Below are 24812 nucleotides of genomic sequence, written 5' to 3' on the forward strand. Positions count from 1 at the left end.
TTCTAATATAGTAACATCCATTTTTAAAGATTGACTTCCTGCTTATAGTTTTGCAGTAGCATTGTGCATTTAGCTGTATTTGTTTCTAAAACACATTGCTACAGGCTACTATCGTAATATACCGTAGATTATTGCTGAATCCGGGGGTTTTCTTTTGACAATGTTCATCTTGAATCGCTCCTCGTCGTGAACAAAGATGTGTCTTTGGTTGTGAATGTGATCTTAGATTCGAAACCAAAGATCCAAGAGGAGCAAGATAGACCACTCCTCCGAAATCCAATGGACTGACGTGTAGTACGTGACGGAACGTCACAGCCGCCATTTTTTAATGCGACACGCGACTTCCGGTATGCCACCCGCTGTGATCCAAAGCAAAGATTATAGAGCTCCGCTATAATCTTTGATCCAAAGCAAAGATCCTCGCGTATCTTGTAGCGGGAACAGCCCCCTCCTTTGCGTAGTTTCCCTTGCATTGCTTTAACACACACTGCACAAAATTAAATTTAACGTATACATATTTCATATATTTATATGAATGTGTGTCTGTGTGTGAGAGGCAAGGATCAGAAGCAACTTTGATTTAAATAATCACTATTAATTTATTTGTCTTGTAAGATGATATACATAAACCATAAAGGCAATTATATATATAATTATATAGTAATAATATATATATGCATATATATATACACACACACATATATATACACATACATATTTACACACATACATATATACACATACATACGTATACACATACATATGCACAATACAAATACACGCATACATATGGATACATTTATATGCATACATACACACATATAAACATATATACATACATACATATATACACACATATACATATACATGCATATATACACATACATGCATATATACACATACATATATATTTATACATATGATCATTTTCCAACGATCAATAGATTTACGATCAGTTCCTGTGGATTGGAGGATAGCTAATGCTATCCCACTTTTCAAGAAAGGAGCGAGAGAGAAAACGGGGAATTACAGACCAGTTAGCCTGACTTTGGTGGTGTGAAAGATGCTGGAGTCAATTATTAAAGATGTAATAATGGGGGCATTTGGATAGCAGTAAAATTATTAGTCCAAGTCAACATGGATTTATGATTTTACAATACATTTAAGCCTCTCCCATTTTTATGAGATGCATTCCTGGAATATGTAGGAAGTTTATTGTAACCTAGTGCTACATGCCTGAACAATGGATGATATATCACTTAAATGCAATTGTTTTCAGTTGTGTGGAGAGACCTGTATATTGAAGATGCTTTTTTCTTCTAATATGTCAATTTACCTTAAATGTAGAAGAGCTTATTAAAATCTTCTTACAAAGACCATTAAGTATTTTCTTTCTATCCTCTTTTGGACCCAAGGCATAGCAGAGCTGCCAACTCTCACGAAGAGAAGGGAGGTAGATGAGGGGAGAGAGGGAGGGAGAGAGATCGGAAGAGAGGGGAGAGTGAGAGAGAGGGAGATAGGAGAGAGATGAGAGAAGAGAGAGAGAGAGAGATCGGAGAAGAGAGAGATCGAGAGAGAGAGAAGAGAGAAGGGGGAGAGAGAAGATAGAGGGAGAAAGAGAGATGGAGAGAAGAGAGGGGAGAGAGAGATCGAGAGAAGCGAGGGGAGAGAGAATCGCCATTGAATCTGCCCTCAGCCAGAGAAGGCGCTGTTTGGAGGGGGCGGGTTTAAAAAAACGCGGGCTGTACTAATCGAAGGGAAAAATCGGCAAGAGTCGCAAAGGTATTATTAGGGAGAGGGGATTCCGCAAGAGGGAGCAAACAATTAAAGGTACCTTATTTTTACATTAAATGGGGCAAATAGGGGGTAGAGGGCAGAAGAACATTCTAAACCAGGGGAGGGAGAGTGAGACGATTCAGCACCGATAGCACATTATAACGCGTTCATGCAGCCGTCCCATTCCGACCAAAGATTATAGAGCAGAGCTCCTCTAGTATCTTTAATTTCGGCCGCCGCCACCCACAATAGGGAACAAGAAATTTCCCCCTTTTTTAATACTTGGCCAAATTAAACTTACCATTGCAGACCTCAAAGAACATTGCTATAGCGCCCGCCGCCAGAGTTGCACCAAAGATGTAGAGTAAGTTGTATAATATTTGATTGCACCCTTCTTCACGGCGGGCGTGATCTTTGCTTGTGATGTCTTGACAATTCGAGGGATATAATGGGTAACAGCCACCCATTCTCGGACTTGAATCTGAGCTCGAAAAATCTCCTGGTCACTGGACCTAATGTGTCCCGCGGGCCATATTGTGGAGACCAATCCCTTACAAGATCAAAACCAAAAACGTACAGAAGTGTTAAAATTGTCTTTATTATTATGGTAAGTAAAGATCTATTAAAAATAAGTCTAATAACTTTCTAACCTAGTTTCCCAATGGCCGTTGATGGGAGAACAGAAAATAACATTTTCACGACAGAATATCGACTGAAAATAATAAAAATATTTTCTCACCTTTCTTTTTTATTGGGGAACCTAAAGAATGACAGGTCGGGTCGTTTAGATTTACGATTAGAACATTTGATAGCAGAGCAGTGAGATGAAATTTAGATAAGGACGCCATGACAGTGTGGGGGAAGCCCAATAAAATGCCTCAAAAAATGGCGTCCACAATCACACACGTCATACTACGCGTTTTTCGAGGAGTGGTCTATCTTGCTCCTCTATAATCTTTGTTTGCAACTGCGCGCGCGTGCGAGTAGCGCTCAGGGCGCCTGCGCAGTCTCCCCGCCCTCAGTGCGACCGTTGTGTGCGGTGGGCAATTATGGAGGTCACGAAGGCAATTTGCTTGATGAAGGGTCCCGGCGGCGTCAGTGGAACAATCAATCTGACAGCAGGGGTAAGGAAAATGTTGTCTCGGACCTGAGGCGACATCAGCCGCGGTTTCTCGGGACCGCGTGAATTTAACACGCGGCGGGAAGTCTGCTTTTTAAACGAAGCTCTTGCGTTCAGGGAGAGCGGCGGGACACATGTTCCCCGTTACTTCGGGCGCTCGACTCAATGCCCGGCTCGTGTCAACCGTGCGGTGCAGCACCGCGAACACACGAGGAGAGGGTGTGGCAGAGGGACATTGGGAATGCCCTGGCATATGGCGGGCTCTGCTTTTGTGTGCAGGCGGAGTAACTGCCGGCTCTGCTGGGGCCGCGGCTGCAGCCGCCTCGCGATCCTGCAGAGCAACGGTCGCGCCCGCGGCCCCGCCCCGCCCCGACTTGGCCGCGCACGCGACCCCGGATACTTGTCCCAGCAAAAAAGCTACGCAACTTAGACATAAGTACGAGGCATTGCACAAAGGGGTTTATTTTGTGCTCTTTTATCAAAACCAGAAGATTCGTGATAAATATTGCTAGGACTTGAAGGCCAGAGCTGTAGGGGGGTTGGGTAGACTAGGCCTTTATTCATTGGAGTACAGGAAGGTCATGAGGTGGATAGAGTAGATGCACAACCTTTTACCCAGAGTATGTAGGAATGTTACAACATTTAGAGATTTAAAAAATCAAGCCCATCAAATAAAGCATAAAAAGAACTTTCAGTTGATACCTAATTCACTTTCATATGTTCAGTATAGGGGGGTTGCACGTAAGGTCACCGGGTCATAGGGCTCGACGCACGGAGCCGCTAACTCCAACTGGAAGACATCCGTAATTTCCGGTATATGTTATTAATGCTAGAAACGTGTACTTTCCTACCTGTTAAAAACCGCCAAAATGTTGAATTCTTGCGCTGAAAAAAGTTGTGGGAGTCGGGGTAAGTGTGAGAGACATGTACCCAACTTTAGAATTCCAAAAGTGAAGCGAAATGAAGGTATAGAGAAGCGAGAACTGAAGGGACTACAGCAGCTAAAGTGCTTGGTAAACATTGAAAATATTGGGAATTATCGCGTTTGCTCACTACATTTCATCAAGTAAGGCATTATTTGTGTTTTTTCTTGATTCCTTTGGTATCTAAAAATTCTCAGAATCTGGCTGTAAATTTTTCTTCAGATGCGTTTTCATTTTGTATGTAAAAACCCACGAGAACCATGGGCGATTTAAAAAAATTACAGCCAGATTTATCATTTCTGAAACTTTTTAGATGCCAAAGGAATCAAGAAAAAACACAAATAATGCCTTGCTGTTGATGAAATGCAGTGAGCAAACGGCCAATGTTCGCTAAGCACTATGTCTGTTGTTGTCCCTGCAGCTCTCACTTCTATTTACCGTCATTTCTCCTCACTTTTGGAAATCTGAAGTAGGCTAAATGTCTCACACGCTTATCCCGATTTCCATAATTATTTACAGCGCAAAAATTGATAATTTCAGCGGGTTTTAACGGGCCCGCTACGCTGGAAACAATGGTAAGTGCCTACCTGCAGATCATCGCGTGTAAGCCATTTGGAGTAGCGTAGCAACAGTACGGGTCATGGGTCATGACCCGACTGCCGTGAAACCTCCCAATAGGGGGTTGCACGTAAGGTCATGGGGTCAAAGGGCGTGACGTACGGAGCAGCTCAATCCATGTGGAGGACATGACAGCCTACGGCATGCACTGTTAATACACATAATACGTACTTTCTTACCTGTTAAAAAAACGCCAAAACGGTCAAGTTTGGCGCTATAAATAATTGTGGAAATTGGGGTAACAGTGAGAGACATTTATCCTACTTTAGAATTCCAAAAGTGAGGAGAAATTATGGTAGAGAGAAGTAATAGCTGAAGGGACAACAACAGCTAAAGTGGTTGGCGAACATTAGTCATGCAGATATCAAGATTGAAAATATTGGGAATTATCGCGTTTGCTCACTGTATTTCATCAACAATAAGGCATTGATTTTTCTTGATTCCTTTGGTATATAAAAAGTTTCAGAAGTGATAAATCTGGCAGTAAAAATTTTAAATCGCCCATGGTTCATAAGTGGGTTTTTACATGCAAAAAAGAAAACACATCTGAAACTAAATTTATCATTTAAAAAAATCGCAAACCATACGTGGGTTTTGAATTACATTTTACTCAGATACAAGCCAAGGAATGGCATAATTGTTAGCTGTTAATTCGACATAATCAACCTCAGCAAATTGACAGTATCTTTGAAAGGGAGTGGGTGTTTAAGCTGTCAGGACATTTTATTATTTGCCAAAATATACATCTCAATAGCATAATGATAGAAAACTTACTTTATCACACATCACTCGTAAGTCTGCAGGTTTTTTTTAATGATAAATTTAGCTTCAGAAGCGTTTTCTTTTTGCATGTAAAAACCCACGAGAACCATGGGCGATTCTAACATTTTACAGCCAGATTTATCACTTCTGAAACTTTTTAGATACCAAAGGAATCAAGAAAAACCACAAATAATGCCTTACTGTTGATGAAATGCAGTGAGTAAACGCGATAATTCCCAATATTTTTAATCTTGATATCTGCACGGCCAATGTTCGCCAACCACTTTAGCTGTTGTTTTCCCTTCAGCTGTCGCTTCTCGCTACCATAATTTCTCCTCTCTTTTGGATTTCTGACGTAGGATTAATGTCTCTCACGGTTACCCTGATTTCCACAATTATTTACAGTGCAAAAACGCGTACTTTCTTACCTGTTAAAAAATCGCAGAAATGATAAATTTTTGTGCTGTAAATTGTGGAGGGTGACTAAGGGCTCTGAACCAAATGCTCTAGTATCTTTGCTCTAAACCCGAGCAAGGTGTAAGCGGCCGAAGGAGCGCATCCCTTGTGACAGAACCCCGGGGTTAGCGCTGTCTGGTCGCGACCGCCCTCCGCCCCGTCTCCTTCTGTGTGGCCGCACTGTCACGCGCTGTAGGTGACACACCGAACCGACTCGTCCCGTCCCGTCCCCCGACCGCGGGGACAGACGGCTTGGTGTCCGCGAGTGTGGAACCAGAGTGTGGAGACAGGACAGAATGCCGGGACAGAAGAAGGGCCGGCTGTACTGGCAGCCATAGTAAATACTTAACTGACATTCACTGCGTGTACTCCAGTTGGCGTTGCGTTGCAACAGTACGGGTCACGGGTCGTGACCTTGACTGCCATGCAACCTCCCTATTAAAACAAGTTATGGTCATTTTCATACTCGGAAATTAGCATGTTGTTCCCTGTTGCTTTTCCATTAACTTAACGCAAAAGCTGTGACCAGGGACAGTCAATTGACATAAAAGCCCATAACTTTCTTAAAAATCAAGAGAACTGAAAGAAATGTTCAATTATAGATTGAAGCATTCTGAAACAAATATGATACATCTTACTTGGATGGCCTGAAATTAAAGTATATAATTAGTTAATTACCTAAGTAGCTAATTACAAAATTAGTGACGGAAATAGTAATAAACACCCAGACTGACTTGAAAATTCAAAAATGTGATAGTCCCAAGATCAGAACTTTAATATTGTAACGTTAAAACAAATAGTAAATACCCAACAAAAAATTCATATTCATCAGTGTCATCAAATCAATTCATCTAAATTAAATTACAAGATCTAAACATCTATCCCATTCTTAAGAAAAGGCTAAAAATATTGTTTTTTAAAGCCAAAGTATCCAAATAACAAACTGATCCCATTCACACAAGAATTCACGATATAACATAATTTTTAAATCTTACTTTGTCATGAATTTCTATGCCAAATGGAAGGAATTGAATGTTTAATTCCCATAAATTTTACTCTGTTGGTTTATAACACTGCAACAGACAAGGGTCGTTTTACACAGCCATTTGTTCAAAATTCAGAAACATCCACTCTCAAGATAATCAAAATCATTATTTTTTGCACAATCATGTCATAAGACAAAAAAATGATCGATATTTTGTGTTATTGTCTATCCATGATCAATATTTTCATACTAAACATCTAAATGTATTGTGGAAATTTTCAGTCAGATATTTAGTATGAAAATATTGATCATGGATAGACATTGACACAAAATATAAATTATTTAGATGTTCTTATGACACGATTGTGCAAAAAAATAATGATTTAATTATCTTAAGAGTGGATTTCTGGATTGTGATAGATCAGAATGTGGCCGCTGCCATGATTTAAGGCCCGATATCGGTAGGCAAGACACGACCGATATTGGGGCCTAGATAACATATTTCGGATCATCAGATTAAAATGAAACTACACCAAAAAGCAAGATAAGATGTTAAATAAACGACATACATTTTCTTTTGTCCTGCACTTGCGATCCGTGCTGTTGAAGGCGTTCAAGGCGTTAGAAGTCACGTTTAACTTCAATCCAGCGATGCAATCGACCAGCAACTTTAAAAAAAAAAAAACGGGAACAGAAGCGCAGAATGAATTTTCTCCATCAGCTTGTAATCCGAGCAAATCCCTCTCCTACATCCAATACAAACCTGCATTTTAATCCCTCCCCCCCGCCTCTGGAATCGCATGCACAGGCAGTGACAGTCAGGAGCGCCACTGATGGTAGGATTTTGTAACAACACTAGAGTAGGGGGATCAAGAACCATAGATTTAATTAAAACATTGCCAGTATAGCTTGACACTTTAAAATCATTGCCCAGATTCCTTAAGTCGCAAAATACATTTTTTGGGGGGGGGGGAAATCCCGATAAATTGATTAAAATGCACGGCAGAAAGCCAAGGGAGGATGTCTGACAAGTGCGTGACTTTAAAAAGTGAAATGAGGAGAGTACAGGTGTAGCATGTTCCCATTAGAGTGAAGAGCAAGGCTGGTAGAAGTGGAGCACCATGATGGAAGATGGATCTTGTGGCTTTGGCATGTGTATGTCAGTTATTTGCTGCTGGAATCAAGCCAGACAATTGAAGAGTGTAAGGGATGTAGGAGTGCGGACTTCCATGTGTCAGGGGAGGGTTTGCATTCCAAGAAAACAGGTTTGATTAATCTGTATGATAAAGTTGTGTAATTGAGCATAGGTCCAGATATGCAGCTGTGGAATAAAAATGTATTTACTATTTTCAGACCAAGAGACCAAATTTTATTCCATATCTCAATTTTTTATACAGTGATTTGTAAGGTTACCTGTACACTTAAGAAGGAAAGGAGGATATTAGATGACCTTGAAAGATAAGGTAAAGGAGAATCAGAAAAAAAATTATAAGAGTAAAAGGATAACAAGGGAGAGAATAGATCCCATTAACAATCAGTATGGCCAACTTTGTGTGGAGTTGCAGGACATGGGTTAGCTCTGAATGAAAACTTCTTGTCTGCATTTATTGTGAAGAAGCTGGGAAGTTCAGGGAAGAGAACAATGATATCCTGAAATGTATAGAGTTAGACATTACGAAAGAGGTGATGTAGGCAGCCTTGAACTGCATAAAAGTGTATTACTCCTTGAAGTTTGACCTAGTAAAGCAAAAGACCTTGAGGGAAGCAAGAGAAGACATTTCTTAGGCCCTCAAAGATATTTGTATATTTAGCCATACGTGAGATACTAGATCACTGTGTGATGTAAATGTAATATATATGCCAGCGCCCTTTGAGGCCAAAAGCAGAAGCTGGCAAATGCGCCTGTGCCTCGTGACTGAGGTCAAATGACCTAGAAATTTCCGTTGGTTGTTGAGATTAAATCTTTCTTACAAGATGGCGGACGTGCATTCATTGTGCTAGTCACAACAGGGTCTTACAGCGGATATTACATTAGAGTCAGAAGAAAAAAATCTAAAGAAACGAATGGATGGACTCAAGCCACCAGGACCACTCTCCATGCAAGGAAACTTGGCCAAGAATTATAAGGACTGGATAAGGTCATTCCAGCTCTACAAAACGGCAACAGATCTGACGAATAAGCTTGAAAAGGTTTGGTGTGCAACCTTCCTCCATGTGACGGGGCCGGCCGCTCAGGAGCATTATGTGACCTTTCGGTTCACCCCGGAGGAATGTAACAAAGTACAACTGCTGAAGAATAAGTTTCAGATATACTGTGAACCAAAAAATAACTTAACTGTCACAAGATACATCTTTAATACATGTAATCAGCGGCGAGGGGAGACCTTCTCCAGCTACCTGACTGCAGTGAAGTCTTTAGCTAATGATTGCGAGTTTGGCATTATCCACGATTCGTTGCTGCGAGACAGAATCTTCTGCGGCATCACCAGCCAGCCGCTCCGGGAGAAACTACTACAATACGATGATTTAACACTGGAAAATTGTAGTGACATGTGTATGATCGCCGAAGCATCAACCGAGCACATGAAGCCGATTGCCCGAACCACCATCGACACCGAAGAGACTGTTGATTACGTGAAACGGGACAGCGCCAGTCAGCTATGGGGCCAAGGCAGGGATTCGTGACCCAGACAACCACAGACAGAAATCCGTGATTCTGGTAAGGATACCGTCTGCCGGTCATGCACCCTTGGGCATAAAGGCAACTACTGCCCCGCTCAGTACATGAGATGTCACACCTGCGGAGAGATTGGACATTTTTCCAGATCCCCCGACTGCCCGGTAAATAGAGCGCCCAACAGCCGCCCACGTTCCCGACGACATGACCGGCTAATCAGACAAAAGGCCGGGGACTGGAGCCGTGACGTCCGCGACATCGAGTTCCAGATAAACGCTTCGCTGCTGCCTGAGCCAGTAGACAACGTTGATGTATTCTCCATTGATGCCATGATTGAGTCTATGTGTGACTGGGGACAGATGTTCAGCATCAACAATGTGGACATTGAGTTCAGATGTGATGTATACAGTGGCTTGCAAAGGTTTTCATACCCCTTGAACTTTTCCACGTTTTGTCACGTTACAACCACAAACGTAAATGTATTTTATTGGGATTTTATGTGATAGACCAACACAAAGTGGTGCATAATTGTGAAGTGGAAGGAAAATGATACATGGTTTTCAATTTTTTTTCTAAATAAAAAACTGAAAAGTGTGGCGTGCAAAAGTATTTAGCCCCCCTGAGTCAATACTTTGTAGAACCACCATTCGCTGCAATTACAGCTGCAAGTCTTTTGGGGTATGTCTCTACCAGCTTTGCACATCTAGAGACTGACATTTTTGCCCATTCTTCTTTATAAAATAGCTCAAGCTCAGTCAGATTGGATGGAGAGCGTCTGTGAACAGCAATTTTCAAGTCTTGCCAGAGATTCTCAATTGGATTTAGGTCTGGACTTTGACTGGGCCATTCTAACACATGAATATGCTTTGATCTAAACCTTTCTGTAAAGCACTTTGGTTCAAATACTGGTTTTGTTGTAAAGTGCTATATAAATAAACATTATTATTATTATTATTATTATTATTATTATTATTATTCCATTGTAGCTCTAGCTGTATGTTTAGGGTCGTTGTCCTGCTGGAAGGTGAACCTCTGCCCCAGTCTCAAGTCTTTTGCAGACTCTAACAGGTTTTCTTCCAAGATGGCTCCATCCATCTTCCCATCAACTCTGACCAGCTTCCCTGTCCCTGCTGAAGAAAAGCATCTCCACAGCATGATGCTGCCACCACCATGTTTCACAGTGGGGATGGTGTGTTCAGGGTGATGTGCAGTGTTAGTTTTCCGCCACACATAGCGTTTTGCATTTAGGCCAAAAACTTCAATTTTGGTCTCATCTGACCAGAGCACCTTCCTCCACATGTTTGCTGTGTCCCCCACATGGCTTGTGGCAAACTGCAAACGGGACTGCTTATGGCTTTTTTTCAACAATGGCTTTCTTCTTGCCACTCTTCCATAAAGGCCCGATTTGTGGAGTGCACGACTAATAGTTGTCCTGTGGACAGATTCTCCCACCTGAGCTGTGGATCTCTGCAGCACCTCCAGAGTTACCATGGGCCTCTTGGCTGCTTTTCTGATCAATGCTTTCCTTGCCCGGCCTGACAGTTTAGGTGGACAGCCATGTCTTGGTAGGTTTGCAGTTGTGCCATACTCTTCCCATTTTCGGATGATGGATTGAACAGTGCTCCGTGAGATGTTCAAAGCTTGGGATATTTTTTTATTACCTAACCCTGCTTTAAACTTCTTCACAACTTTATCCCTGACCTGTCTGGTGTGTTCCTTGGGCTTCATGATGCTGTTTGTTCACTAATGTTCTCTAACAAACCTCTGAGGCCTTCACAGAACAGCTGTATTTATACTGAGATTAGATTACACACAAATGGACTCTATTTACTAATTAGGTGACTTCTGAAGGCAATTGGTTGCACTGGATTTTATTTAGGGGTATCAGAGTAAAGGGGGCTGAAGACTATTGCACGCCACACTTTTCAGTTTTTTATTTGTAAAAAATTTGAAAACCATGTATCATTTTCCTTCCACTTCACAATTATGCGCCACTTTGTGTTGGTCTATCACATAAAATCCCAATAAAATACATTTACGTTTGTGGTTGTAACATGACAAAATGTGGAAAAGTTCAAGGTGCATGAATACTTTTGCAAGCCACTGTATGTAATATAAATTCCAGTCCCCCCTTGAGGCCAAAAGCAGAAACTGGCAAATGTGCCTGTGCCTCGTGACTGAGGTCAGGTGACCTTGACGTTTCCATTGGTTGTTGAGATTAAATCTTTCTTACAAGATGGCGGACGTGCATTCATTGTGCTAGTCACAACAGGGTCTTACAGCGGACACTACAACTGGATGGTGGCTAATATTGTTCATAAATGTGCCAAGTCATTTACTGTTAGGTTACAGTTGTGTGGGCTTCATCAGAATGACTGTTCTTGACAAATGGAAATTTGAAATAAAAACAAACTGACCCGTATTCCTGCAAATACTGACTGTTTTACAGTATATTTACACTTTTAGTTTCATTTATCAGCATTTGTATTTTTCTGAAATCCTGGAACAGGAAAGAGTAAATACGTAATATTTTGCAGGAAGGTGGCCATACAACCACTGTGAAGGGGGAAATTTCAGGATTGCCTGCAGGAAAACATGGACTTCATGTGCACACTTTTGGAGATATTTCCAAAGGTATGAAGAGTTTATTTTATCAGTTTATTTTAAAAAAAGTAGAAATGCTCTGATTTCATGTTTTAAAGATGAAGGGGAAAACATGTTGGCCCAGAAATTATTGGATATGAAGATTTAATTGTGCAAGCTTTCAATTAATTTGATAAAGAATCCACCATTTTTTAGATTAAAAAAAATATGCACACAAATTATGATTATTTCTTTTTCCCCCTCATTAGCCACAGCAGAACCCACAAAACTGGACTAATCCTCCATTCTGAGGGACTGTTTTAGAAGAATAAGATGATAATCAGTTAAAGGATGTGGGCAGAATAGGCGGAGTGAAAAGTCAATGGGATTCTTCACTGCGGCATATCGCTAAAGGGCAAAAAAGACCTCTTTTAATGTCATTTTGAAAATGGCATTGTATTCTGCATTCCTCCTCTCCCCTTCATCGCCTTTGGGATGGTCGGTATGAACAAATGCTTTCATCTGTTTGAGTCATTGTGAAGTAGGTAATCCCATAGTACTTTTGGGTAAGGAGTTCTATCAGCTGAAGTCTTAGAGATGGAAAGAATTGTTTTTTTTTTCCAAGGTCAGATTGTGAGTGTCTTTGAGAGAATCTGTAGGTTTGGCTTGTCTTGCATCAATGGAATATTTATGGAAAGTTTACTATTGTTAAGAATTTTGTGACTGATTTGTAAGGATAGCCTGCTGGTTAGGTTTGGCCCCAGATGTTTATGGTTGGACTGGGCTGTACATGTTTGTTTTTTCCCTTCCCTCCCAACTATGTTCAGAAGGTAGTCTTTGTCTGATTTCTTGAGATTTCAGCACAACTTGAGCCCAAAGTGGATAGCCTAAATTCTTGAAATGAGGTGAGTGGTTGGAGTGACTGGAATAAAGGTGGCTTTTGTTTGATTGTGCCGACATGCCTGTGTAAAATAGGTCAGTAGGAAACATTGGGAAAAGATTGGTTGACAGATGTAATTTTTGAAGGGCAATCAATTTGGTCCTATAATAGAGTCATAGAGCTGTGCACACATACACCTTGTCTGTGCCAAACGTTAGGATATTAGGCTAGTTGCCTCCATTGCAATCTAAATCCTTTGTATCCATATATTCGTCCAAACGACATAAAATTCATAATTGTATTTGGCATTCATTCTAGATATGCACTTCTGAGTGAAAAGGTTGACCCTGAGGACTCACTTAAATCTCTCCCCCTCACCTTATGCTATACCCTTTTTTAGAATCCACTATCCTGCTTAAAAGACTGTGCAATTTCACTTTATCCATGTCCTTCGTGGTCTTGTACACCTCAGTAAGGCCACCACTCCTTCCTACGAAAAAAAGAGAAAAAAGTCCCAGACTATCCAAACTCTCCCTATCAAGCCCAAAAGCCCAGAACGTACCAATTAAGCTTTGTCTACGTGCAGCAATAAAAAAGCAGTCAGGCATGAGCTGATAAATGCCAAGTAATATACATCTAAGCATGAGCATCTTCAACAGATTTTACCATCTTAGCCTGGTGGGTAGTGAGGTGAGTGTGACTCCACTTGGAAGCAAGACAGCATTTGTTTTATCTCATGAGATCAGATAGAATCACACTCACCAAATTCTCCTCTCATCAGAATTATTGGGACCAACTATGACCCAAACATTAACTCTGGCTGCAAGTTTAGGTCAGAGCTGGGTTTTCTGAAGCAAGTCATTTATCTTTTTGCTCCCAAACGGTTTAATATTATTTACTGGCCAGTAATATGATGGCGTAGTCACCATTTATAAAGATGAATCCAGTGGCAACAACATTTAAAAAAAATCAACTTAATTTAGAACATTGATGGCAATCCCAATTACTACTTTAAATATTAGTTTCCACTACTGATGCAGCTTGGCTGTCATGTGTAGTATTTAATAGTTGTACAGCAGCACCTTATTTACAGAAACACAGAATCTTTAACAGCATCTTCGAAAAACAGGATCTCTACAGCCTGAACGAAGGGCAGTGGTTGAGTACATTATTCTAATGGAAAAATAATGCAATTTCTTCATTGTTGTTGATGGAAAATCCTGACATTGATAGAAAAATGGGAAGATTGTAAAGGTAACTCACTTTCAGCTTCTTGGGGTAGGTAGATGTGAACATTAAATGATGTGTTCTTAGCTCTCTTGCAATACTCCTTGTGCACTCACAACTGTGCTGCCAAATTCTGCCAAATTCTGCTCTAACTTGCAGATGAAGTATATGAAGGAGATAGAGAGCTTAGTAGTATGATGTGAGGAAACAGCCTCACCCTCAAATTCAGCTAGACGAAGGAGCTAGTTATCGACTTAAGGAAATGTAGTGGTATACCTGCCCCAATTAGCATCAATGGTGCCGAAGAGGAAACAGTTGTGAGTGTCATGTTCCTTGGTGTAGATATTATCACCAATCTGTCCTGGACCAACTACATTGGAATCCTCCCATTTTTCTATCTACACCCTAATGTAGTCTAAGGATTAAACAGACAATTTCAGCTAAAATGGAGTTATCAGCTAAATTAACAGCACTTCATTTTCATACCCTTCAAAACCACGATTCAAATGCACTGCCTCCCAGAGATGCATCTGTTCACAATGCCTGAGATAGTCTGACTTCTCACACTGTTCTATGGGAAAGTATAAAGTTGTTGAGCAAAACACAACAGCAATAGTTGGGTAGACCACCTGCGTCCCCTGCCGCTAGTAGGCAGAACATTTGCAGACAACGGGGGCTTATGATTGGCTCAGGGAGGGGGCAGTGGTATGGTCTGCTCTGATAACAAATGCCATTAAGGATGGTGTCTGGCACCATTTTGAGGAGAGAGCCCTAGCCTTGGACCATGCAGGTGCCAGGTAATCAAGAACAGGAACAACCTGCTGTGTAATTGGGGTTTGCGAGTGTGTACGGGGATACGTGAGTATGTGCGTTTCTTGGTAGTGTAATAAAATACCTAGTGAATCAAACTCTGTTGTCTGAATCCGGTGATTTATTGAACACAACACCTCATGAGTCTGACGAAATTTGTATCCAACAACTCTTACAAACCACCAGATGCACTGTAAAAGCATACTATGGATTGCATCACAACTTTGTTTGGGAATAGTTATGCCCAAGACCGCAAGAAATTGCAGAAAGTTAGTCCATCACACAGGCAAGACTCCCCACCATTGACTCCATCCGTAGCTCATGCTGCTTCTGGAAAATAGCCAACATCCTCTTTCTCGCTGCTTTCATGGGGCAGGAAAGACAAAAGCTTGAGAGCACATATCACCAGACTCAGGAACACTTCTCTGTTATCAGACTTCTGAATGGTCCTTCCACAAACTATGGTACAGTTCTGATTTTCCAACCTACCTCGTGTACATTGAACTTTTTCTAGGGAACTGTTGTGCTATAATGCTGAGAAATTATGTTCTATTTTTCTCTTTGTTCTACCTTGGGTTTGGCCTGATTGAATCTATGCATAACTAAAACTCTAATCTTGTGCTCTTTCGGTTTGCGCGGTTTTTCTATTTGTGCAAAAACAGTATGCGATAGTGCTGTGATTTTTCGCCAGGTTATTCACCGGTTATTCAGCGAGTGCAACAAGTTGCGTTCCGATTGCGGGCAGGGCGGGGACGGGCCGAGCGGCAGCGGTGGACTGTTGGACAGAACAGGGACGGACCAAGGGGTGGCTTAGCCGGAGCGGGCGGAGGGAGGGAGAGTCAGGTTACAGGGTGGCTGAGCTGTTTGCTTGGGGTTTGAGTAACTGACACAAACACGATGCAAACTGGTCTAATCGTCAAGTCGACTGGATCTAAACTACAACTAACAATGAATGACCAGTGGAGGAAGGAACTGCAGATGCTGCTTTTTATGGATGGATGGATGGAGGGAGGGAGTGAGTGATTATGGATAGGGGAAAGGAGAGGGAGAGAGAGGAGGGAGGGAATGAGGTAGGGGAGGAAGAGGAGAAATATCCTGGGGAGGCAAGGAGGGAGAGTGGGGGGATTGAGGGAGATGAAGGGGTAGAGAGGGAGAGGTGAGGAGAGTGGGGGGGGGAGGAGGAGCAATGGAGGTAGAGGAGTGGGGAGGTAGAGAGCGGGGAATAGAGGGAGAGGAGGACAGTGGCGGAGGTCAGGGGGGATAGTGGGAAGGTGGGGATAGGACCGGTGTAGAGAGGGGAGAGGAGTTATGGAGGGAGGGATTGACTGAGGGTAGGGAAAAGGAGGGGAGGAGGAGAAGAGAAAGAAGAGGGAGGGTGGAGAGAGGGAGGGAGTGCTGGGAGATGAGGGGAAATGAGCCGTGCCTGCGCAGTTGGGGTGGGTGGTGCAATAATGCATTGGGGAGACGGGTTACATTGGGGGAACGGGTGAGTGGTGGAATATTGCGTTAGGGAACGGGGCGTTGGGGGACCAGGCCTCCCGTGTGTCAGGGACCCAACCGGTCCCACTTAGTCTAGTTCATGATTAGAGAGCACGCACATAAAAGCTTTTTACTGTACCTCGGTACAATGAAAATAATAAACCGAAACAGGAATAGTGGGAAATTGCTAAAATGGTAGGAACAGATACTAGACAGAGGATGGAAGAACTCAGTTAGCCAAGCCATATCTGTGGAAAGAGAAACTATGTAATATTTTGGGTCAGCAACCTTTCCTTATTCTGGCTTGCTGAGTTTTTCACACATTTCTGCTTTTGTTTAAGATTTCCAGCAAATATATTGTTATTTCCATTTCTGGGAATAATGCTTCTGGCTCTGCAAATAAGTGGCCTACACTTGGAACTTCATCACTTTGTTCCTCTGCCAACAAGATATTTGGTGGATCTTGTTTTTGTGTCCCGCATCAGGCAAGTTAATCTTTTCACCTTACCTCAGCTAATCTCACTCATTGCCCCTTCCCTGACTCATCCTAGCAGGGATGACAGTGGAACAACAATGTCACCTATTTCTGGGATAATATAGAAGGTGCAGGATCAGTTCATTTCAAAGAGGAAGAAAGATTCTAAGGGGACTAAGGAGCGACTGTGGCTGACAAGGGAAGTCAAGGACAGCATAAAAATAAAAGAAAAGTATAACATAGCAAAGATGAGTGGGAACCAAGAGGATTAGGAAACTAATTAGGATTATGAAGGTAAGCTCGTCAAGAACATAAAGGAGGATAGTAAAAGCTTCTTTAGGTATGTGAAGAAGAAAAAATCCCAGGGTACTTAAAGGGCCTGTCCCACTTGACGCGCAAAAATTTTGTGAATCCCAAAATCCTGGCGCACCATGCACGACCGCGCGCCACTGCCTATGCTGTCACGCCTCACCACGCGCCATGCGTGAGTTGTAATGCGTAAATGATGTTGTGTAAATGACGCCCAAGTGGGACAGGCCCTTAAGGAAGTGGCTCTAGAAATCGTAGATGCATTGGTGACCATTTTTCAATGGTCTATAGCAGGGGTCGGCCCGTAACCTGAAATCATCTAGCCCGCAGGTGGTTTTTTGAAAAAAAAAATGTTTGCGACCCTGTGACTGCAGCCAGACCTGGGCTCTACAGCTAGTCCCGGGGCAGGCGAGCCAACCTGTGCTTTGCAACCAGTCCCGGGGCAGATGAGCTGACCTGGGCGTTAGAGCCAGTCCTGGGGCAGGCGAGCCGACCTGGGCCCGACAGTCTGTTCCGGGGCAGGCGAGCTGACCTGAGCGCTACAGCCAATCCCGGGGAGGCGTGCCGACCTGGGAACTGCAGCTAGTCCCGGGGCACGACGGCAACCTGGGCGCTACAGCCAGTCCCGTGAACGCGAGCTGATCTGGGAACTGCAGCCAGTCCTGGGGCATGCGAGGGACCTGGGAACTGCAGAAAACTAGTTGAAAAACACGTGAAAACTAATGCAATAAACAACACCAAGTGTTATACTATGGCGATAGATGTGGCCCGCCATCCGCTCACAGATATGAGTCTTGGCCCCTATGCAGAACAAGGTTGCCGACTCCTGTTCTATAACTTCAGGATCAGTTCCTGTGGATTTGATGGTAGCTAATGTTATCCCCCTTTTTAAGAAAGGTGGGAGGGAGAAAACGGAATTATAGACCAGTTAGCCTGACATCGGTGGTGGGGAAGATGCTGAAGTTAATTATGAAAGATGAAATAATGGCACATTTGGATAGCAACAACAGGATTGGTCTGAGTCAGCATGGATTTACAAAGGGGAAATTATGCTTGACTGATCTTCAGGATTTTTTTGAGGATTTAACTAGGAAAATGGACAAGAGAGAGCCAGTGGAAGTAGTGTACCTGGACTTTCAAAAAACATTTGATAAGGTCCCACATAGGGCACATGGTAATGGGGGTAAGGTACTGACATGGATAGAACATTTATTGGCAGTCAGGAAAGGCAGACAGACAGCAGGGATTAACAGGTCTCTTTCTGAATGGCAGGCAGTGACTAGTGGCGTACCGCAAAGCTCGGTGCTGAGGTTTACAATATACAGTTATTTACAATATAAATGATTTGGATGAAGGGATTAAAAGTAACACTAGCAAATTTGCAGATGACACAAAGTTGGGTGGCAGTGTGAACTGTGAGAAGGAAGCTATGAGGATGCAGGGTGACTTGGCCAGGTTGGGTGAGTGGACAGATGCATGGTAGATGGAGTTTAATGTGGATAAATGTGAGGTTATCCACTTTGGTGGCAAAAACAGAAGGCAGATTATTATCTGAATGGTGTCAAGTTGGAAAAATGGGAAGTACTTACTACGAGATCTGGGAGTCCTTGTTCATCAGTCACTGAAAGTAAGCATGCAGGTAAATCAGGCAGTGAAGAAAGCTAATGGCATGTTGGCCTTCATAACAAGAGGAGTATAGGAGCAAAGAGGTCCTTCTGCAGTTGTACAGGGCCCTAGTGAGACGACACCTGGAGTATTGTGTGCAGCTTTGGTCTCCATATTTAGGGAAGGACATTCTTGTTATTGAGGGAGTGCAGCATAGGTTCACGAGGTTTAATTCCCGGAATGGCGGGACTGTCAAATGTTGATAGAATGGAACGGATGGGCTTGTATATTCTGGAATTTAGAAGGATGAGTGGAGACCTTATTGAGATATATAAGATTATTAAGGGATTGGGTACGCTCGATGCAGGAAACATGTTCCCGATGTTGGGGGAGTTCAGAGCCAGGGGCTACAGTTTAAGAATAAGGGGTAGGTAGGCCATTTCGAACAGAAATTAGGAAAAACGTTTTTCACCCAGAGAATTGAATGTGTGGAATTCTCTGCCTCAGATGGCAGTGGAAGCCAATTCTCTGGATGCTTTCAAGAGAGTTTGACAGAGCTCTTAAAGAAAGCGGAGTCAAGGGATATGGTAGCAAGGCAGGAATGGGGTACTGATTGTGGATGATCAGCCATGAGCACATTGAATGGCGGTGCTGGCTCGAAGGGCCGAATGTCCTACTGTAGCGGACGATTTTTAAATCGTTTGAGAAAATAACCCTCTAGCCGCTAAATGGATGAGCATGGTTAAGGGAAATATCTTCGATACGTATGCGAGCTCACTCACAGAGACCTTCAGAGCTTCTTCACGGTTATGGCTTCAAAACACAGTCTTTTGATGAATAAATGCTTTATTGTTGATAGAAAACAATGAGATACATTCAAATTTCTTCCGACGTTACTACTATCTTCATCGGACTACAGCTTATTACTTAGAAAACTCCTCGTTTCTCCGTTACACCGCACATGATCTCCTTTATACCTCGCATGGTCGAAGGATAAACCTTCTCCATCGTCTCTCCAAACTACACTAAAAACGAAATTTCTGCGCAAGCTACATAGCTGTAAATACGTCCAAAAACACGTCATAAATCCCACCCACAATATAATGGGCTGTCTAAAATTTAAAGGCACATGCCATAATCAATGACATGCAAAACAAGCCAAATGGCCATTACACACCGGCCCCTAATCGTTCCGAGTATATAACAAGGCAATAAACATTGAAAAAGTAGCCATGAAGGCTTGACATATATCAAAAAACAAAAATCAGGGAATAAAACCCTGTGGCTCCTCGTCGGGAAATTGAACCCCGTTCTACCGGGTGACAGGTGGGGATACTAAACCACTATACTAACGAGGAAAAAATAGCATGCACTATACCGTCAGGTTTGATTTAATGTCTGGATCATTAGCAGAGATTTCAAATCCCAGCTCAAGCTTTGGCCATTCTCTGTCTGGCTTACAGATAAATTTTACTTCATTGATCCACCTCTTATCGCTTAAGAAACGGTTCACTGTCAGTTTTCTAGAAATTCCATTCGCAGGATTTTCTTCTGTGTTAACATACTTCAGTTGTACAACATTATGCTCTTTCCATTGGCAGATCGTCTCTGTCCAAATCCAACTCTCTGTTTTTTTTGGCTCTATCATCTAGTGGAATGCTTTCAAAATTGTCGCTGTTCCACTTGGAAAGTGTGAATCCTCCCTTATTGCAAAGAGAAGTCAGGTGTTCTACTGGTAGAATTGCTTCCTGCTCAGTTAACCTGAATTTTAAGCAATCATCCTTGTAGAAATTATTCTTCAAAGAGATTCTTATTTCATGAAATTTAGTATTCTCGCCAAACTTCCATTTCAAAGTCTGGGTAAGTTGCTCTGCAATATGACGATTATTCGGTAAACTACACGTTCTTGTTTGAAAGTTAAGGCCATACAACAGTGTCCTTCAGTTTTCACTGAGTAGTTCATAATATCCATGAACTTCAACTTCATTCAACATCTCTTCCGATTCCTTGCTGGTGCTTTCATAAAAGTCATGATGGTATGGCTTCATCACCGGCTTTTCTAATTCATCAGTAGATATTTGATGAACAGCAATGGTAGGATAGTTCTTCTGATTTCCGATTTCGTGGTTGCTTTTCAAGGAGCCATAGATAACCCATCCAAGGCTGGTTTTCATAGCGTACGGTCCATCGCCTTGACTCCTAACAATCTGTATAGGTTCCAATGCCTTTAAAACATTCGTTCCGATAAGTAGATCAACACTAGAATTTATTTCAGACTAGACCAAGTGCAGACCCGTTGGGTCTGTTTCCCCAACGTGCGGTTGTGGGGGGGGGAGGTGGCATGCAGCGTCACACACACTAACTATCCCCCCCCGAACACGCTAATTACCCCCCTTGATATATTAATATTATTAGTTTGCTCCTTTTACCCCATAACCACCCTATCCACTGACACATAGCCCCCAACTGGCAGTTACATCTGGAGAGGGATGTGGGGAAGGAGGGGGGGCGGGTTTTAGAGAGTGAGGGCAGAGACAGAGAGAGAGAGACAGAGGCACAGAGAGGGGCAAGAGGGATGGGGGTTGGAGAGGAGGAGAAGAGGGAGGGTGGGTGAGGGGGGAAAGGTAGGGGAGGAGAGAGAGGGTGAGAATGAGGAGGGGAGAGAGGAGGAGAGGTGGGGAGCAGGGAGGGAGTGGGGAGGGGGGAGGGTAGGGGGTGTGGAGGGGAGGGGGTTTAGGGGAGGGGAGAGAGAGAGGAGGGGAGAGAGAGAGAGGGTGCCTTTTTACTTCAACCCAAACAACCATTTGCAGGCAGTGCTTTTTTCCTCAAACTAATCATATTTTCATTTTCAAACCACATTATGGGTACTCACAGCTGTGGAGACATTTGTTCAGTGTTATTCAGAGCTCTGATTGAGGCACACCACTTGCAGAGACTGATTGAGGCACACCACTTGCAGAGACTGATTGAGGCACACCACTTCCTGGTTTTATTGTCCCTCCCCCTCCCTCCAGCAGGGGCAGCAGAGAGAATGGGGAATTTTGTAAAAACATTAATATATCTGTCATTTTTCATCGACGGGAAAAGTCCTCGGCACACATGCGGTGGAGGGGGGCTCTGAGCGAGGTGGCCAAAAATGACGGCCGTAGGTGGCGGCGTTCTCTCGGAAATCGCAGCACAGAAGGCCAAAAGCGGTCAAGAACCGAGATTTAGCCATTGCTTCAAGTCTTCATGTCTTGGTACATTCTGACGACCAGCAGGCATAGTTTCATGCATAAACACTTCAGATATTGGTATAAAATTATCTTCATCCAAACTGGATATCTCCATACGCATAATGTAATGACTCTTTATCTTTAGTCATGGTAAGTAATTGAATCTTAGTCTCTTCTGTGATGTTCAGACTTCTTGTCAGGTTTTCTGTGCAAAAGGCAGTCTTCCTGCCCCAATATGAGGAGTTACTTGAGGCAAGGTGATAGCATCACTAGTAATTGGCTTCTCCTTTTTTGTTTGCTCCGGTTCATCTTCTTTTTCCCAATGCTCTGGTAGCTCTTCCTCAATGTGAAGTGCTTCAGGATGATATTGCCTACACGCATAACAAATTATAGGACTCTTATAGTCTCTCACCATATGTCCTCTTTTCAAACATCCAAAACAGATTCCCTTCTCCTTCAAGAAATCCATCTTATCTTCATATTCTTTCATCTTGAATCTTCGACACCATCTTATAGAAACATAGGTGCAGGAGGAGGCCATTCGGCCCTTCGAGCCAGCACCACCATTCATTGTGATCACAACTGATCGTCCTCAATCAATAACCCGTGCCTGCCTTCTCCCCATATCCTTTGATTCCACTAGCCCCTAGAGTTCTACTCTCTCTTAAATCCATCCAGTGAGTTGGCCTCCACTGCCCTCTGTGGCAGGGAGTTTCACAAATTCACAACTCTCTGGGTGAAAAAGTTTTTTCTCACCTCAGTCTTAAATGGCTTCCCCTTTATTCTAAGACTATGGCCCCTGGTTCTGGACTCGCCCAACATTGGGAATATTTTTCCTGCATCTAGCTTGTCCAGTCCTTTTATAATTTTATATTCTATAAGATGATATCCCCTCATCCTTCTAAACTCCGGTGAATACAAGCCTTGTCTTTTCAATCTTTCCTCATATGCCAGTCCCGCCATCCCAGGGATCAATCTCGTGAACTTACCCTGCATTGCTTCAATCAAAAGGATGTCCTTCCTCTAATTTGGAGACCAAAACTGGACACAATACTCCAGATGTGGTCTCACCAGAGCCCTATACAACTGCAGAAGAACCTCTTTACTCCATACTGAAATCCTCTTGTTATGAAGGCCAACAATCCATTAGCTTTCTTCACTGCCTGCTGTACCTGCACGCCAACTTTCAGTGTACAAGGACACCCAGGTCTCGCTGCACCTCCCCCTTGCCTAACCTAACACCATTGAGATAATAAGATGCCCCCTTATTTTTGCCGCCAAAGTGGATAACCTCACATTTATCTATATTATACTGCATCTGCCACACATCTGCCCGCTCACTCAACCTGTCCAGGTCACCCTGCAACCTCCTAATATCCTCTTCACAGTTCACACTGCCACCCAGCTTTGTGTCATCTGCAAACTTGCTAGTGTTGCTCCTAATTCCCTCTTCCAAATGATTAATATATATGGAAAACAGTTGCGGCCCCAACACCGAGCCTTGCAGCACTTCACTCGCCCTAGTTCACTCCTAGTCTTTGCTTCCTGGTGTGACCAACTTCATCACATAACAAACAAAATACTGTTTGCTTGCTAATAGATACATATCTTTTCATTCCATCTGTCCTTTCCACAGATCTCGTTGTTATAGCAAAACTACTTCTCTTAGGTTCAGATATTTCTTCAGTTTTAGTAAGGGGGCGCTGCTCTGGCAGCAGCCATGTCAGCAACGCGTTAGTTTTTTCAACTTTTTTTTATTAGCATGTTTTAAAGTATGTTTTTGATGTTCCTCGGTGTCTCTAGTGTGGGGGGTGGTGTGGGGGGGGGGGGGGGGGGGGGGGTAAGGGGGAAACCGCTTCGGTCGCCTCCTCCATGGAGAGGCGACATTTTCCAGGTCGCCTCCCCCGTGGCCTAACATCAAGGATCGGCGCGGCCTTTCCACGGAGACGCGCCCGGGACTTCAGCGGTGGGCGCAGCGTGGACTCTCGGCGTGGAGCGGGTGAGCCCTCGCTGGGGCTCGCCGGAGGGGAGCGCTTGGTTTCGCTAGCCGGTAGCCTGAAGCCGCGGTCCGCAGAGTTCCCGCTGGTGCGGCGTCTACAGCCCGGGATCCCTCGTGGGGGACCCGGGGGGGAAGAAGAAGCCACCACTGCCGGCCCGCGGCCAACTTCTACCGCGGGCCCGGCGTGAACTTAACATCACCCCTGGAGGGGAGCTTCGACCGCCGGCCCTGCAGTCTACGGTGCTTCTGGCTGCGGCGGAGACTTTAAATCTCGACTGCCGGCCTGCGGCCTACACCAACTTAAAGCCGCGGTCTCCAGTGAGGAAGAGCCGATCCTGGACTGACTCTGGACTCTGGTCCTGTCCATGGGGGGGAAATGGAGGAGGACTGGCCAAATTTTGTGCCTTCCACCACAGTGATGAATGCTGTGGTGGATGTTTGTGCTACAGTTTTATTGTGGCTGTGTGTTCTTTATTATTGTACTGCTGCTGACAACCCAAATTCCACCGACCCTGGTTGTGTGGCAAATAAATTCTATTCTAAATTCTATTCTAATGGTAGAACCTTTGTTAGTTGCAATTGGTTTGTAATCTTCAATAGTCCCGTGTGTGGCTATAACATGTTCTGTGCTTCCCTTTCTAAGAATTCCACCAAGTCTGGTAGCCTGGCTACCTAATTCTCACTGCACACCCTCTGTGATCCCCCCTGCCCTCCAACTGTACGACCACATCCTTACCCAGACTCGATACCACAGCCACATTTGCTTCCTCGGGGCCTGCCTGCGCCTCCATCTCATACCCCATGGCTTCCAGCTCCGGTTCCCTACCTCCCAGTTCGGACTCCAACCGGACCATCGGTACCGACTGGCTATCCACCAGCATACCCAGCAATTCGCCAAACGGGCACTGAGATC

The 24812-nt window shown here is 43.6% G+C and overlaps 1 protein-coding gene across 1 annotated transcript in view; it reads left to right on the top strand.

The window, feature by feature from the left end:
- The first annotated feature begins 2749 nt into the window (after positions 1 to 2749).
- Positions 2750 to 24812, top strand: part of LOC129702644 (superoxide dismutase [Cu-Zn]-like) — a 61145-nt gene continuing 39082 nt past the window's right edge. Inside the window, exons 1-2 of the mRNA XM_055644500.1 lie at positions 2750 to 2900; positions 11855 to 11951. Of these exons, the coding sequence (XP_055500475.1) occupies positions 2826 to 2900; positions 11855 to 11951 (172 nt within the window). The 5' untranslated portion in view covers positions 2750 to 2825. The remainder of the gene's footprint in view (positions 2901 to 11854; positions 11952 to 24812) is intronic.

This window comes from Leucoraja erinacea, chromosome 13 (assembly GCF_028641065.1).
Source record: "Leucoraja erinacea ecotype New England chromosome 13, Leri_hhj_1, whole genome shotgun sequence".
NCBI lineage: Eukaryota > Metazoa > Chordata > Chondrichthyes > Rajiformes > Rajidae > Leucoraja > Leucoraja erinaceus.